This window comes from Heptranchias perlo, chromosome 13 (assembly GCF_035084215.1).
Source record: "Heptranchias perlo isolate sHepPer1 chromosome 13, sHepPer1.hap1, whole genome shotgun sequence".
NCBI lineage: Eukaryota > Metazoa > Chordata > Chondrichthyes > Hexanchiformes > Hexanchidae > Heptranchias > Heptranchias perlo.
Genome location: NC_090337.1, coordinates 38,992,206 through 39,008,685, shown reverse-complemented (window position 1 = coordinate 39,008,685; position 16,480 = coordinate 38,992,206). Strand labels below are relative to the sequence as shown.

The 16,480-nt window shown below is 41.0% G+C and overlaps 1 protein-coding gene across 3 annotated transcripts in view; it reads right to left on the bottom strand.

Moving 5' to 3' along the window:
* The window catches only part of golim4a (golgi integral membrane protein 4a), a 106,077-nt gene that overhangs the window by 76,365 nt on the left and 13,232 nt on the right, over window positions 1-16,480 (bottom strand). For all 3 annotated transcript variants that reach the window (XM_067995353.1, XM_067995355.1, XM_067995354.1), the window contains exon 2: window positions 7,551-7,625. In XM_067995353.1, coding sequence (XP_067851454.1) covers window positions 7,551-7,625 — 75 coding nt within the window. The remainder of the gene's footprint in view (window positions 1-7,550; window positions 7,626-16,480) is intronic.

Below are 16,480 nucleotides of genomic sequence, written 5' to 3'. Positions count from 1 at the left end.
CTCCCAAAGTCTTTCCACCATCTACAAGGCACAAGTCAGGAGTGTGATGGAATACTCTCCACTTGCCTGGATGAGTGCAGCTCCAACAACACTCAAGAAGCTCGACATCATCCAGGACAAAGCAGCCCGCTTGATTGGCACCCCATCCACCACCCTGAACATTCACTCCCTTCACCACCGGCGCACTGTGGCTGCAGTGTGTACCATCCACAGGATGCACTGCAGCAACTCGCAAAGGCTTCTTCGACAGCACCTCCCAAACGCGTGACCTCTACCACCGAGAAGGACAAAGGTAGCAGGCACATGGGAACAACACCACCTGCACGTTCCCCTCCAAGTCACACACCGTCCTGACTTGGAAATATATCGCCGTTCCTTCGTCATCGCTGGGTCAAAATCCTGGAACTCCCTTCCTAATAGCACACGGACTGCAGCGGTTCAAGAAGGTGGCTCACCACCACCTTCTCAAGGGCAATTAGGGATGGGCAATAAATGCTGGCCTCGCCAGCGACGCCCACATCCCATGAACAAATAAAAAAAAATTCATCAGTCCTCCTTCCACAAGATAGGAGATGCATGTGGGGGCATGTACAAGACCCCCAGTTCACACTATTGTATGACTAAATATTGGGTAGTGAAGGTAAACTCCTGATTATAAAGGACACAAAGTCTGCTTATGGGTGAGACCAGTGATGCTGAACCTCAAGAATATCTACTGCAGACCCAAAATTTGAAACAGCTGCACACATGTGCAGAAAATTCCCAATATTCTCAATTGATGCCCTATAGACATATGGAGAGCACTGCAGGGTGTCTTCAAATAAACCCGTAGGGCGAGACAAAATAAATGGGAAAGAGTGACACAGTGTGAGATAAATTAAATGGGGGAAAGAAAACAGGGTGAGATGAAATAAACAGGGAAGAGTGACACTAGGCAAGATAAAATAATGGGGGACAGCAACAAATGGCAAGGTGAGCCAAAAGTGGGGACAGTGACATAGATGACACAGGGTGAGATAAAATAAATGTGGTAAAGTTATGCAGGATTAAATAATATAAATGGAGGAGAATGACACAGGGTATTATTTTTAAAAATGGAAATAAGTGACACAGGGTGAGATAATGTAAATAGGGGAGATGACATAGTGAAATAAAATATGCGAGAAGAGTGACTCAGAGCAAAATAAAATGAGTTGGGAGAGTGACGCAGGAGAAATAAAATAAATGGGGGAACAGTAGTGAAGGGTGAGATTTTAAAAAATGGTGACATGGTGCAGACTGACATAAATGAACTGGAAAGAGCAGTGCAGGGTGAGGTAAAATAAACTAGGAAGAGCAGCACTCACCTGAAACTGGATTTGTATTAGCAGCAAGGTAAAACCTTCCAAAGTCATATAACATTAGTCTTTTCATTCAATTGTCGGTTCATTAATTTGAAATTGCACAACAAACACCTTCCATTGAAAATTTATTGCTTATTTTGTATCTCAATTCAAATTATTGGATAAGTTGAATTCAAATTCCCATCACAAATGAGTCCTGATCAGTGAGATCCACCATTTAATTCAAATAAGCCCCCAAGATCAAAGTCAGGAGCCTAGGCATGACAGCCCCATTGGTAAATTGGTATACGTTTTTCTACCCCAATCTTCATGAACTATCCAAACTCATCTTGCTGGAAAAGGAGAATGAATTCACCTATGAATATGGAACCAATCCTATGCATTAGCCACTTCAAAAACTGCCATGCAATCAAGTCCAGGTTCACATATGGTAGTCAAATGATGCTCCCACAGAAAGCATTGACAACTGGATGAGTAATAAAATTCCTGAAATTTTAACTCAAACCTGAACATATCTTTAATGCAGATGAAATTGGCCATTTTATAAGCTGCAGCGAGCAGAATGCTAAGTTTCATCAGCAAAAATGGTATAATTTTAAAGAGGGTGCAGGAACAGAGAGACCTGGGGGTGTACATACCCAAGTCTAGACAAACTGGGGTTGTTACTTAACCAGAGAAGGTTAGGGGGAGATCTGATAGAGGTGTTCAAAATCATGAAGAGTTTTGATACAGTAAATAAGGAGAAACGGTTTCCAATTGCAGAAGGGTTGGTAACCAGAGGACACAGATTTAAGGTAATTGGCAAAAGAACCAGAGGCGACATCAGGAAAAACATTTTTACGCAGCAATTTGTTATGATCTGGAATGCACTGCCTGAAAGGGTGGAGGAAGCAGATTCAATAATAACTATCATAAGGGAATTGGATAAATACTTGAAGTGGAAAAATTTGCAGGGCTATGGGAAAAGAGCAGGGGAGTGGGACTAATTGAATAGCTCTTTCAAAGAGCCGATACGGGCATGTTGGGCCGAATGGCCTTCTTCTGTGCTCTATCATTCTATGAAAAATGCTCAGGTGGGATAAAAACAAAGTAGAAAATTACCATAAAGGTTTGCACTCGCATGACTGGGTAAAAAAGCTGCCGATGATTGGAAATTCAAAAAAAAACAATGTTTTTGTACCATTGTTACTCTGCCTGTAAAGACATAGATGACTAGTGCTCTTTTGTGGGAGTAACTCCTTCACTTTGACTTAAGTATGACATCGTAAGGCGGAAAAGTCATCTCCATAATTAAGATTTGTGAGGCTCATGTGAAGTGCCCGTGTCTAAATGCGAGGTAGATAATATTTTTACCCGCCGAACATAATGTCCGTGAATCAGTCAATGAGTGCTGATGTGATTTATATTTTGAAACAACACTACAAGAAATGTTTGGTGTGAAAAGTAATTGCTGCACATGAAGCTGGCATTGATATTTTCATCTGATGTTCTGGTGGCAATCCAAATGATCAATTCATCGTGGAAGGCGCTGAAAGCAAAATCTATTGCTAACTGCTTTCAGCACTGTAAATTCATCGCACCAGCAGAGCAAGCAGCTGCATCTGACACAGTCGAACAACAAACACAGACATTTGACAGCCAGCTCTGAAGCAGAAAACTTCTTTGAGCATATTAGTTCTCTGCTGCGACTGCCATGAGTTTTGAATCCATTGTCAGTATTGATAAGGATGTCCTGACATTCAGATTGCAGATAAGACATGGAAATTGTTGATGCTCTGTAGGAGAAAGCTGCTGCCAGTGGGAGTGAGAGTGAGAGGCCCAATGAGTACATTCAATGAGCCGACGGGAGGTAGAGGAATCAGTCCCCACCACACTCATGGCATCCAATTATATGTGATTACTGATGGAGTGGCTCACCACTGAGCCACATGTACCAATGGAAATTAGAATTTTGTGAACGAATGTGTTGTCTGCAGGAAGCAAGCCATAATCATGGAGTATTTTAAGAAAGGCTGCATATAGTGACACCACAGGTCCCAGCCACAATGGAGATGATTGGGTAATTACCCTGTCAATTGAGCCTAGAGTCCACACTGATTTAAGTAACTGGGATTGATTTTATGCACAAAGACAAGGCTGAAGCGTTTGCAATCATCTTCAGCCAAATGTGCTGAGTAGATGATCCATCTCGGCCTCCTCCCGATATCCCCACCATCAAAGAAGCCAGTCTTCAGCCAATTCGATTCACTCCACGTGATATCAAGAAACGGCTGAGTGCACTGGATACAACAAGGGCTATGGACCCCGACAACATCCCGGCTGTAGTGCTGAAGACTTGTGCTCCAGAACTAGCCGCGCCTCTAGCCAAATTGTTCCAGTGCAGCTACAACACTGGCATCTACCCGACAATGTGGAAAATTGCCCAGGTATGTCCTGTCCATAAAAAGCAGGACAAATTCAATCCGGCCAATTACCGCACCAACAGTCTACTCTCAATCATCAGCAAAGTGATGGAAGGTGTCGTCAACAGTGCTTTCAAGCGGCACTTACTCACCAATAACCTGCTCACCGAATGCTCATTTTGGGTTCCTCCAGGACCACTCGGCTCCAGGCCTCATTGCAGCCTTGGTCCAAACATGGACAAAAGAGCTGAATTCCAGAGGTGAGGTGAGAGTAAATGCCCTTGACACAAGGCAGCATTTGACCGAGTGTGGCACCATGGAGCCCTAGTAAAATTGAAGTCAATGGGAATCAGAGGGAAAACTCTCCAGTGGCTGGAGTTATACCTAGCACAAAGGAAGATGGTAGTGGTTGTTGGAGGCCAATCATCTCAGCCCCAGGACACTGCTACATGAGTTCCTCAGGGCAGTGTCCTAGGCCCAACCATCTTCAGCTACTTCATCAATGACCTTCCCTCCATCATAAGGGCAGAAATGGGGATGTTCGCTGATGATTGCACAGTGTTCAGTTCCATTCATAACCCCTCAGATAATGAAGCAGTCCGTGCCCGCATGCAGCAAGACCTGAACAACATCCAGGCTTGGGCTGATAAGTGGCAAGTAACATTCGCGCCAGGCAATGACCATCTCCAACAAGAGAGAGTCTAACCACCTCCCCTTGACATTCAACGGCATTACCATCGCCGTATTCCCCACCATCAACATCCTGGGGGTCACCATTGAACAGAAACTTAACTGGACCAGCCATATAAATACTGTGGCTACAAGAGCAGGTATTCTGCGGCGAGTGGCTCACCTCCTGATACCCCAAAGTCTTTCCACCATCTACAAGGCACAAGTCAGGAGTGTGATGGAATACTCTCCACTTGCCTGGATGAATGCAGCTCCAACAACACTCAAGAAGCTCGACACACCATCCAGAACAAAGCCGTCCACTTGATTGGCACCCCATCCACCACCCTAAACATTCACTCCCTTCACCACCGGCGCATCGTGGCTGCAGTGTGTTACCATCCACAGGATGCACTGCAGCAACTCGCCAAGACTTCTTCGACAGCACCTCCCAAACCGCGACCTCTACCACCTAGAAGGACAAGGGCAGCAGGCACATGGGAACCACACCACCTGCATGTTCCCCCCCCAAGTCACACACCATCCCGACTTGGAAATATATCGCCATTCCTTCATCGTCGTTGGGTCAAAATCCTGGAACTCCCTACCTAACAGCATTGTGGCAGTCCTTCACCACACGGACTGCAGCAGTTCAAGAAGGCGGCTCACCACCACCTTCTTATGGGCAATTAGGGATGGGCAATAAATGCTGGCATTGCCAGTGACGCCCACGTCCCATGAACGAATAAAAAAAATTTGTATTATGTAACTATCCTCCGCTCACTACATGTTGCTGGAGAAATAATCAATTTGTATTATGTAACTATCCTCCACTCACTGCATTTTGCTGGAGAAATAATGTTGCTGTACTCAGGAGACTCTGTTTGCTGTCGTTTCAGTCATGAGTTTGGAGACTGTTCTTAAAACCACAAGTCCTGCCCCGCCTCCAACTCGTTGGCTGACACGGCGGTGTCAATATTCATTCCGTTTAAGAAATGCCATACCTTTGTGTTACACAACTTGTACAGTGCTCAAGTTTTGATCACATGCATTACAATAGTTGCTTTGCTGTTTTATGGCATTTTTTAGTGTTCCTGTAGTGTTTTGGTGTGCTGTTTCATTAAAATTGCTTAATTCATGCTACAGGCTAATTCCATTTTTTTCACATAAAAGACAACTTTGAATTAAGAGGAGTAGATGATAAACTACCATGAGTATGGAATCATATCACTGCGACAACACAAGATACATCTGCAAGGAAAACATCAAACAAAAAGGCAATATCTCTGCTGCTCAATCAAGGATTTACTTCAGTATGAATAGGAATTTTTAGCAATAACTTAATAGTTGAAGACTTTGCTGCAAGCTATTAAGTAAAAAACTGAAACTTTGTGAGACAATTGGAACTCAACATGACAGTTGTTAGCGACGTTGTGGTTACAATGAATGTAGAAAAAAACTTGTCTGCAATTAAAGCGAGGCGCCAAGATAAAGTTTCAGCACTACAATAGCATTTCCAAAACATAGCACCTTAAATGACTCTCAAAACCAATTTCTTGATTGTAGCAAGGGTAGTGGACATACAGGTAATCCCTCAGTGACTAGCCAAGTAGTTCTAATAGAAGTAAATATGCTTACTGTGGGCTGAAGTGAGGACTTGAAAATCCTTTATTTTTTCCACCTAGGCATCTCAGAACCCAACAAAATCTATTACATCAGGATTTTGAACATTTCCAATTGCTGGATAGAAAGCAGTTTGAATAGTGAATGACTAAAAGTTTTGTTAGGTGCCAATGCCTTTGGACTTCCTTATGTACTGGCTGAAACCAATTTGTGTAATAGTAGGTCACATCCATAACAAGCATGGAGAAGTTCACGGCACACAAGGAGCAAACACAACTGCAAAACATATTAAACACTACAAGCAGTGAAACTTACTAAATATGTTGTAAATAGCAAAAAGATAAACACGGCTGGCAAATAATTGTTTGGCAACTGAAAATATGTCCAAAAGAAAATAGTGCCCAGTTACAGAGCAGAGTGCAGAACTGGGCATTGAGAACTTTATTTCCCTACCCGATGCAGCTGGTTTTCTGTGGTCCTCGGTAAGTTGCATGTAGTTGGGTGCATGGCATTACAGGGTTTCAGTTACCTCCTTAATGGAGCAGTACATGCCAAAGCAGCTCATTCCTCAGTTATCCCCTGTGAATTCCTGGGAGATCTTTACCACATAAAAATTGAGGAAAATGGTGACCTTCACTGCCATTAATAATCCATTGTAGATGGTTGATTGTCCCTGTGGGTTACTGTGGAACAAGTAAAACTCTCAATTGCAACCTCTCTGGTCAGCCTGAATCTTCCCAATCTTCGCCATACCCAGATAGCAGGCTCTATTTTTGTAGATCTGCTGCCTTTATACTCCCAGGTCTCCCTCTCCTCCTCCACTGCCACCACAGTCACAACCATAAAATACCCAGTCATGGCCACTACAAACATTCTTGTGGTCAGAAGATTCCAGTAATAATCGCTGTTCTCCTACTACCTACCCGCTCTTTACATGTATAATCCTTGCATATGCCAGGACTGAATTTCTGTAAAATATTAATCATTCAATGTATTTCTGTATCTGCAGAATCCTATAACAGTTGCTGATTCTTGGCCTCTGACGATGATGACAATGACAACGACTTGCATTTATAGTGTGTCTTTAATTTTAAAAGCATCCCAAAGCACTTCACAATAGGCATAAGGAAAACAGATGCTGAGCCAAGAAGAATTAGGTTGGAAGGAGTGACCAAAGGCTTGGTCGAAGTGGCTTGGTCAAAGTGATGAGTTTTGAGTAGATTTTTAAAGGAAGAGAGGGAGGTGGAGAGGTGGGGAGGCTTTGGGAGGGAATTTCACAGATGAGGACCCAAGCAGTTGAAGGCTCTGCCACCAATGATGGGATTAAGAGAGGAGGGATGCACAAAAAGCCACGGTCAGAGGAACGGAGTGTTAAAAGCTTGCAAGACCACGCCAGAAAAAAATCCTTGCTTTCGACGACAGCCTATGCCATTTGTATGTGGAGGGTAAATAAACAAGTAAAAATGAAAGAACCTATTTAGAAAATGACAATGTGACTGATTTTTTTCCTTACCTTCTTTAGCTTTTTTGTGTTCATTTCTTTCTTTTTGTAGTGATTTTTCTAATCTTGATCTATGTTCATAAACAACTGTAAGAAATAATCAGCAGTTAAAGGTCAGCTGATATGGTTAAGTATTCATCTTATATTTGAATGTTGCCCTTGGTTCTATTCAAACATTACTACAGTCTACTGCTGATCAAAATGTTTATCTCTATAACAAATATCGGAATCTACGAATGGTGAAAATAATATTAATTACGTCTTATCAATCATTACACATTTTGGAAAGCACATTGTTGTATTTGCTTGAAAATGCAAAATATCACGCATAATTTTTTTAAATTACCCAATTATAAAAGTAAACTGAAAAGAACAATTCATTCCATTTCACATTTTTCATTTGTTACACTATTGGGCAGCTGTACATTACAACTGTACAGCAATTACAGGAAATCCGTTCCCTATATGTATCACTGAAGTTGCAGACTTTAATTGATTTTATTAACATGATATCAATGGCCATTGTGCACAAGACAAAAAAGTCCTGAATTTCAATAGTGCTCAATCATTTTGGCAAACAATCTTTCTCCCTTCTAGGTTTATGCAATAAATATCAAGATAACAGGTGCAGGAATTTCTAAATAAAATGTTTGTAATGCTGTAATGCCTTATTAACGGTAATTAAATCAACCACATCAACCAATTAACGAAAAACAATCTCAACTCATAAAATGAAGCAACTTTCTCAAACATATATGAGGGCATTTGACTAAATCAAAATAAGTTATTCTCATCTTATACACATTATTGGTGAGGCACATTTGGAATACTGTGTGCAAATTTGGGCATTATAGCCTGGAAATTCTGCCCACCGGTCTGACCTTGTTATAATCCTGTCCCAAATCCCAGGAATGGGACATTAAAATATTCGGGGTACTCACCTTGTGGATCTGACAGAAATTCTGAGTAGCGTTTTGGAGGAGGGGTGAGAAACAGGCCAGTATGCCACTGACACAGGCCCTACATGTTCCTACTGGATGCTATCTTTCTGCTAGGCTCCTACTCAAATGGTAATCGATCTCTCTGGGATTGTGTAGCCACATACAGCCCTGTGTGCTTCAGGCAGGTGTTCTTTTCACAGCTGGAAAGAGGCGTAACTCTTGGGATTTCTGAGGAAGTCTATGATCCTGTTATTAGACATGCTCTCAAAAATTATTTCATGATTGAGGGGTTAGACAGAATTCTCCCCTTGTCCCCAGAATTTCTCTTGAGAGCAAGTAAGGGGTGGAAACTCAGAAACAGGTCCTCCCCAAATTTTCTGTCCCTCTGTTCCTAGCACACTAGATCTCTGTTCCAAAAAAGAACAAAATTTCTAGACTCATATCTTCAAAATGGCATTCATGCATTGGAGTGATGAAGACAGGTAAGGATGAATTCAGGACTTTACATTTTGATGAGAGACTTGCAAAGCTCTGCTACTTTTAAAATGAAGATGAGAAACATGATCAAAGACTTTAAAATTCTGTGAGGAATAAATGACGCAGATATAAAAAGACTGACTTTGACTGAGCATAGATTTTAAATTAACACGTCTCAAGTGAGCCTAAAATTAAAATAAACTTTTTCCCCATGGGAAAACAAGAGAGGAATCACTGCTGGATCTAGTAATGGGAAATGAACCAGAGCAGATAAGAGAAGTAAGTGTAGGAGAACCTCTAGGCAATCGTGATCATAATATAAGGTTTAAAATAATGATTGAGAAAAACATAAGTAATAGATTGGAAAAAAGCTAATTTTAAGGGAATGAGAATGGAATTAGGGAAGGTAAACTGGAAAAAAAATTTGACAAACAAAGAGATAGAACAGCAGTGGGAAATATTTAAAACGGTGATCAATAGTTCAGGAGAAATATATTCCTCTAAAAAGCAAGAGCAAACTAGCCAAATAATGAAACACCATGGATGAATAAAGAGATAAGGGTAAAATTGAAACTAAAGAAAAAGGCATCCTCTAAGTACATAGACAATAAAAGAGAGGATGACAAAAAGGAAATACGAAGAGGTTAGGAAAGAAGTCAAAAAAAACAATTGGGAAAGCAAAGAGGAAGTATGAAATTAAATTATCAAGGCATATAAAAAGAAGTAGTAAAGTATTCTACAGACACAAATAACAAAAGAAAAATCAGGATAGGGATAGGATCACTCAGGGATGCACAAGATAAACTCACAGGTAATGACAGCGAAATGGCAGAAATATTAAATAGTTACTTTGCCTCAGTATTAACCAGGGAGACTAACTATGTGGGCATGACATTAGAAGAAGAGATCAAAAAAGACATTAAAATATTTAAGATAGAAAGGGGGAGATAATTGCTAAACTTAGAGAGGATAAAACCCCTGGTCCAGATGGATTGCATCCGCGAATATTAAAAGAAGTTAGGGAGGAGCTAGCAGAGGCACTATTACATATATAATAAAAATTCAGTAGAAGTGGGAATACTGCCAGAGGACTGGCGAACAGCTAATGTTATTTCTATATTTAAAAAGGGAGATAGAACAAGTCCAGGGAACTATAGACCAGTTAGCTTAACTTCGGTGGTAGGAAAGATAATGGCATCTTTACTCAAAGATGTAATAAAAAAACATCTAGAGAACAAAAATAATAAAGAACAGTCAGCACGGATTTCAGAAAGGAAAGTCAAGCTTGACCAACCATATTGAATTCTTTGAAGAAGAAACAAAAAGAGTAGACGAGGGTAATGCAGGAGATGGAATATATTTGAATTTTCACTCGGCCTTCGATAAAGCACCATATTGTAGACTCATGACTAAGGTCAAAGCATGTGGAGTCAGGGGATCCGTAGTAGAATGGATAGCAAGTTGGTTACAAAACAGAAAAGAGAGTGGTGGTTCTGGTACTTACTCAGACTGGCAAAAGGTGGAAAGTGGTGTTCCAAAGGGATCGGTGCTGGGTCCACTGTTGTTCACAATTTACATTAACGATTTGGATTCGGGAATCAGAAGTACAATTTCAAAATTTGTGGACGACACCAAATTGGGGGGTATGGTTAATACAGAGGAAGAATGCGTCAAAATGCAAGTGGCCATTAATAAACTTGCAGAATGAGCGTGTAATTGGCACATGAATTTCAATATAGGTAAGTGTGAGGTGGTGCATTTTGGTAGGAAGAATAACGAGGCCACATCCTGCTTGGATAATAAGAGTCTAAATGGGATAGAGGAGCAAAGGGATTTAGAGGTACAGATACACAAATCACTAAAAGTAGCGACACAGGTTAATAAGGCCATAAAAAGGGCAAATCAAGCACAGGGGATCATTTCTAGAGGGATAGAATTGAAAAGCAAAGAAGTTATGTTGAACTTGTATAGAACTTTGATTAGACCACACTTGGAGTACGATGAACAGTTCTGGTCTCCATATTATAAAAAGGATATAGAGGCATTGAAGAGAGTGCAAAAAGATTTGCAAGATACCAGAACTGAGAGGATATCCTTATCAAGAAAGGCTGAACAGGCTAGGGTTCTCCTCTCTAGAAAAGAGAAGGCTGAGGGAAGACCTGATAGAGGTCTTCAAGATAATGAAAGGGTTTGATAGGGTAGACATAGAGAAAATGTTTCCACTTGTGGGGGAGTCCAAAACTAGAGGTCATAAGTATAAAATAGTCATTAACAAATCCAATAGGGAATTCAGGAGAAATTTCTTTACCCAAAGAATGGTAAGAATGTGGAACGCGCTACCACAAGGAGTAGTTGAGGCAAACAGCATAGATGCATTTAAGGGGAAGTTAGATAAGCACATGAGGGAGAAAAGAATAGAAGGGTATGCTGATAGAGTTAGATGAAGTAGGAAGGAAGGAGGCTCATGCAGAGCATAAATGCCGGCATAGGCCTGTTTCTGTGCTGTAGATTCCATGTAACTCAATGAAAGTATGGATATCTGGGAAAAACCCATTCAAAAAGGAGCCAGACAAATATCCAGTTAGCAACAGAATGAGTGGTTAATGAGAGGTATAGACTGAAATGATCAAATGTGTCACAGGATGTGATGCCTTTCTGTAGCTATGGGGCATCTTGAGTGTGGAGGAGCAGGCCAGGTGGATAATGGAAATTTGAGGATGGATGAATGTATTGGCATTTTGCTCAATTATCTTTGGGGATTAGGGAGTATTTACACACAGAACTTTCCCTCAGGAGATCAAATGGGTGGGGTAGAGTTAGAGTCCACTATATGATAGACTGTATGTGCTATGTGGAAGAAACAGATGATGGGCTAAATGGGCTTTTCTTGTTCTGGCCTTTATGTTCTTGTGCCTCCAAGAAATCTAGAATATATTCACGCCCCAACTGTTATAATGTTCTGAGTATGATGTCATAATGCTTTTGGAGAAATGGTATGTTGCTGGAACAGTATGAAGGAAATTTTACCCTCAATCTAATCTGCGTTGTATTTGGCCGCAAGTGTTTGATGCAGATATCGCAGATATCAGTACATACTTTAATAGTAACTTCATCTAATTTAAAAAATGCTGCACATTAGTTGCAGGCTGAACAAGTTAAAAGAAAACACACAAAGCAGATCTTCCTCCTTGAGGAAGCAAGGATCTTGGTTGGATTTCCCCAGTGCTCCAGTTTCTCAGTGAAAACTGTCACAACAGGGAGATCCAATCAAGTACCAGTTTGGGCTAACATCCACACCAGAGCTTCACTGACACAGCAACAATTTTTTAGGAAAGAGAGTACAAAAATTGGAAAGGATGAGTATGTGCACCGCTTGAACCCACAACCTTCGACCTCAGATGCGAGCATGCTACCACTAAGCTAAGGTATCATCTTTGGCTCTACGGTAGCACTCACATCTCTGAGCCAGAAGGATGTGGGTTCAAGATCAATTCCAGAGACTTAAGCACAAAATCTAGACTGACACTTCAGTACAATACTGAGGGAGTGCTGCAATGTTGGGGGTGCAGTCATTTGGAAGAGACATTAAACTTAAGCCCCTTTTCCCTCTCAGGTGGATGTAAAGGATCCCATGGCACTATTCGAAGAAGAACAGCAGAGTTCTCCCAGTGTCCTGGCCAACATTTACCTCTTAACCAACATCACTAAAACAGATTATCTGGTCATTAATCTCACTGCTGTTTGTGGGACCTTGCAGTGTGCAAATTGGCTGTCATGTTTCTCTACCTTACAACAGCACCTACACTTCATTGGCTGTGAAGCGTTTTGGACAACTTGAGGTGCTATTTAAATGCAAGCTCTTCCTTCCTTCATTTAACCATCACTGTTTGAGGCCGAATCACTGTTCACAACCTTGGCATCTTATCTGATCCTGAGCTGAGCTTCCGACTCCGTATCCTCTCCATCAACAAGACCGCCTACTTCCACCTCTGTAATTGTGCCTGTCTCCGCCTCTGCTTCAGCCCATCTGCTGCTAAAAAACCCTTATCCTTGTTTTTGTTACCTCCAGACTCGACTATTCCAATCCTCTCCTGGCTGGCCTCCCATCTTCCACCCTCTGTAAACTTCAGCTGACCCAAACCTCTGCTGCCCGTATCCTGACTCTCACCAAGCCCCGCTCGCCCCTGTGCTCACTGATCTACATTGGCTCCTGGTCCAGCAATACCTCGCATTTAAAATTCTCATCTGTGATTTCAAATCCCTCCATGGCCTTGGCCCTCCCTATCTCTGTAACTTCCTCCAGCCCTACAAACCTCCGAGACTCTGCGTTCCTCCAATTCTGGCCTCTTGTGCATCCTCGATTTCCTTCGCCCCATCAATGGCGGCCGTGCCTTCAGCTGTCTAGGCCCTAGGCTATGGAATTCCCTCCCTAAACCTCTTTGCCTCTCTCTTCTCCTTTAAGACGCTCCTTAAAACTTACCTCTTTTTGTCACCTAGTCCCAATACCTCCTTATGCGGCTCAGTATCAAATTTTGTCTGATAAGGCTCCTGTGAAACACCTTGGGATGTTTTACTATGTTAAAGGCACTACATAAATGCAAGTTGTTGTTGTTAACTGAGTTATCTGGAACTGCTTTCTTAAAAGATTTTCTTAAAAATCAAATTAAAAATGGAACCATGCAAATCAAAATAACAAAGGGAAGAACATTACACATCAAAAATGTTGTAGCAAATTCTGCCTCCTATTGGAAATCTGTCCTGTTTGATGTTATGGGAATCTTTATAATTTTTCTAATTAAGACTTCTGAGATACCACTTTTGAAACAGTTGCCCTGTGTTGTAAGGGAATCCACATCAAAAACAGTTTCTCCTTGCAACTCCGTTTGCTCGGCTTTTCTCAGGCCTGATGCCTGTAAGCAATCCCCGCAACTTGATTTCAATAAATAGACATATACTGAAATATTACAAGTCTGAATTTGCAGGCACAGATCAGAGCAATCAAGTTCTCAAATTCTGGTGAAACCTGAACTCAGTAGCCTGGTTCTTAATGCTGGGGTTGTTCCAAAGGGTATCTCTGAGGGAAACGGTTAATTGACAGCTCAGTGCACAGACATTTTTGCTAGTTCAGCAATTCTTCCTGTTCTGCTGTACTGCAGTATGTATAAAGTTGAGCATGCAAAGCCTCATTGAGGGGTATAACCTTGAGTTGAAAATTTATACCACAGATTCTGATCCAAGTTCAGGATTATTAGAATAATTAGTGAAGAGTCATATTTTACTATTTTGTGAACTGAGGAGTTATAGGTTAAATATTATAATCTAGTAGAATCTAATGCGTTGATATTTTGCCACTGCTAATTTATACTTTTGATAAACCTAATTTTTAGATTAGGGCCTATATCGCATGGCCTGGTGGAGTAGTATTTCATCCATTATCTGAAGAACTAGGATGACATGAGAGGGTTTATGCCATTTCCATTAAGCAAATTACAACAACAAGGGTGTTCTCTTTGATTCTGAGCAACATCGCATTATCAGAAATTGTGCATGTAAACTCACATTTTGGCTTGTAAGAAGCAAGAGCAATTGCCACAGAGGGTCCTTGGCAGTGAGCATTAGAGCAGTGTCTGGTACAGTTGGGAAACAATCACATTCTGCCCAGTTCAGTCCAAAAACGGCAATTGGGGTCCCATGTACGTCATAGGACTCCATTTAGCATTTTAAATGGGCATCCTGCCAGACTCAGGAACCTACTCTGCCTAGCAGTAGGCCCAGGGGAACATTGCTGTGGCTATAGTGACGCAGGCAACGAGGCGGTAGTTCATTGCCCACCATTTTTGGGCCGCTACCACCCCATTGTTTGTGGGGAAAACTTCATTTGTTTGATAATTAACTCAGAGGCAGTTTGTGTTTGTTTTCAGTGATAGCAAAAATAAAAGCACACAAGAGTCAATCTGCTCACAGCAAGAAGCATTTTTTCTGCCCTTACGCGTGGTTAGTCAATGAGAACTTTTGTAGGGGTGCTCAATAATATCTATTTGTTAGCACAGTAATTTCCTTCAGAGACAATCTGTAGCAATTACACTGCTTCTAGTTTTATATGACAATAAATTTATAGTGGGTGCTTATGGATGTCATCATAGCATCACTTCACTATGACATTGAATTCAGACTCCAATTCAGTAGGTCAACGAAGCACAGATAAATAACTTTTGGAGAAGATCACTATAATGATTAGGTTTAATCCCATTGGGTATATCATTCTTGCACACCCCCTCCCCCACCTAATGCTTGATTTATCTAAGTCGATTTGCCATATAGTGCTGAAGCAGGATTACTAATCAATCTTTGCCATCAATCTTTGGGGTGCTATTTATCTATTGGATCTAAAGACATCAGTCAAAATAAAACCATGTTTCCAGAGCCTCTGCCACAAAATAAACAGGTTGTAATATCTATTCTCTAAACCAACACCCCATATCTATGTATCTATCTAAATGACAGTTTTGCACAGGAATTTTTTGATAGCATTGTAATTACTTATACCTAAAAGGATTTTATGTATAGGACTCACACTGATAGCACTATACTGCCACGCATTCATTAACTGATGGTTCACCATATAAAAGGATGCTGATTAATCACCCTCATGTGTTGAGTGTGGTTTTATTTGACACATACCTGACTTGAACATATTAATATGTATTTGATCATTTGCTCATGTACTGCATTAGCCTGCCACATTATAAAAAAAGCTCTGCAAATACACTGGCTAATATCCAAAATACAGAGTAAAAATGTTAATGATATTTTGAGTATGAAGCTTACAACAGTCAAAGTACTGAACACAGATCAATTTACTAATCTAATAGTCAGGAGATCAATGTCTCTTCAATCAAGTTTGGCTGTCCTAAATAATAAAAAACCTGTAGCAATTCTTAAGGAATCAGATTTCAGCATTTAAATAAATAATTTAAAAACTGTTTTTAACAATAAATACTATAGACAAATAGTCCATGATTTCTAAATACTTGCTCCATTGTATAATCCAATGTTCACCTTAATCTTTGTAATGATGATAATTTTAAAACAGGTAAAAATATCAGGGTTCACAATTATGGCAACATAACAAGTAGAGCACAGGACCCAGAGGGGATCGATTACCTTCTCTAGAGACAGAATTGTGCCAGTGGGAGCTGAAGAATGAAAAAAGAATGTTTTTCTGTGGCCCAATTATGCCCTGAGGGAACTTCAAATGGAATGGTAAGGTGCAACTCCACCTTGTAAGGGCAGATCAGGTTGGGCTGGGACGATTACTGCTGATGTGCCCTTGCAGGCACTAGTGGCCTACACCAAATATAAAAATGATCCTGTCACAGAAAGGGTGTCCAGCCTAGGGTGGACAGGAGCTCCGTTCTGCCCTGTGTACACTGGCGGAGCAGGCCCCAGGAATTTTGGGGCCTATGAGTTTAAAACAGACTTCAGCCAATGAAATCTTTAAGGAAATATTATTATTCCAGTAGC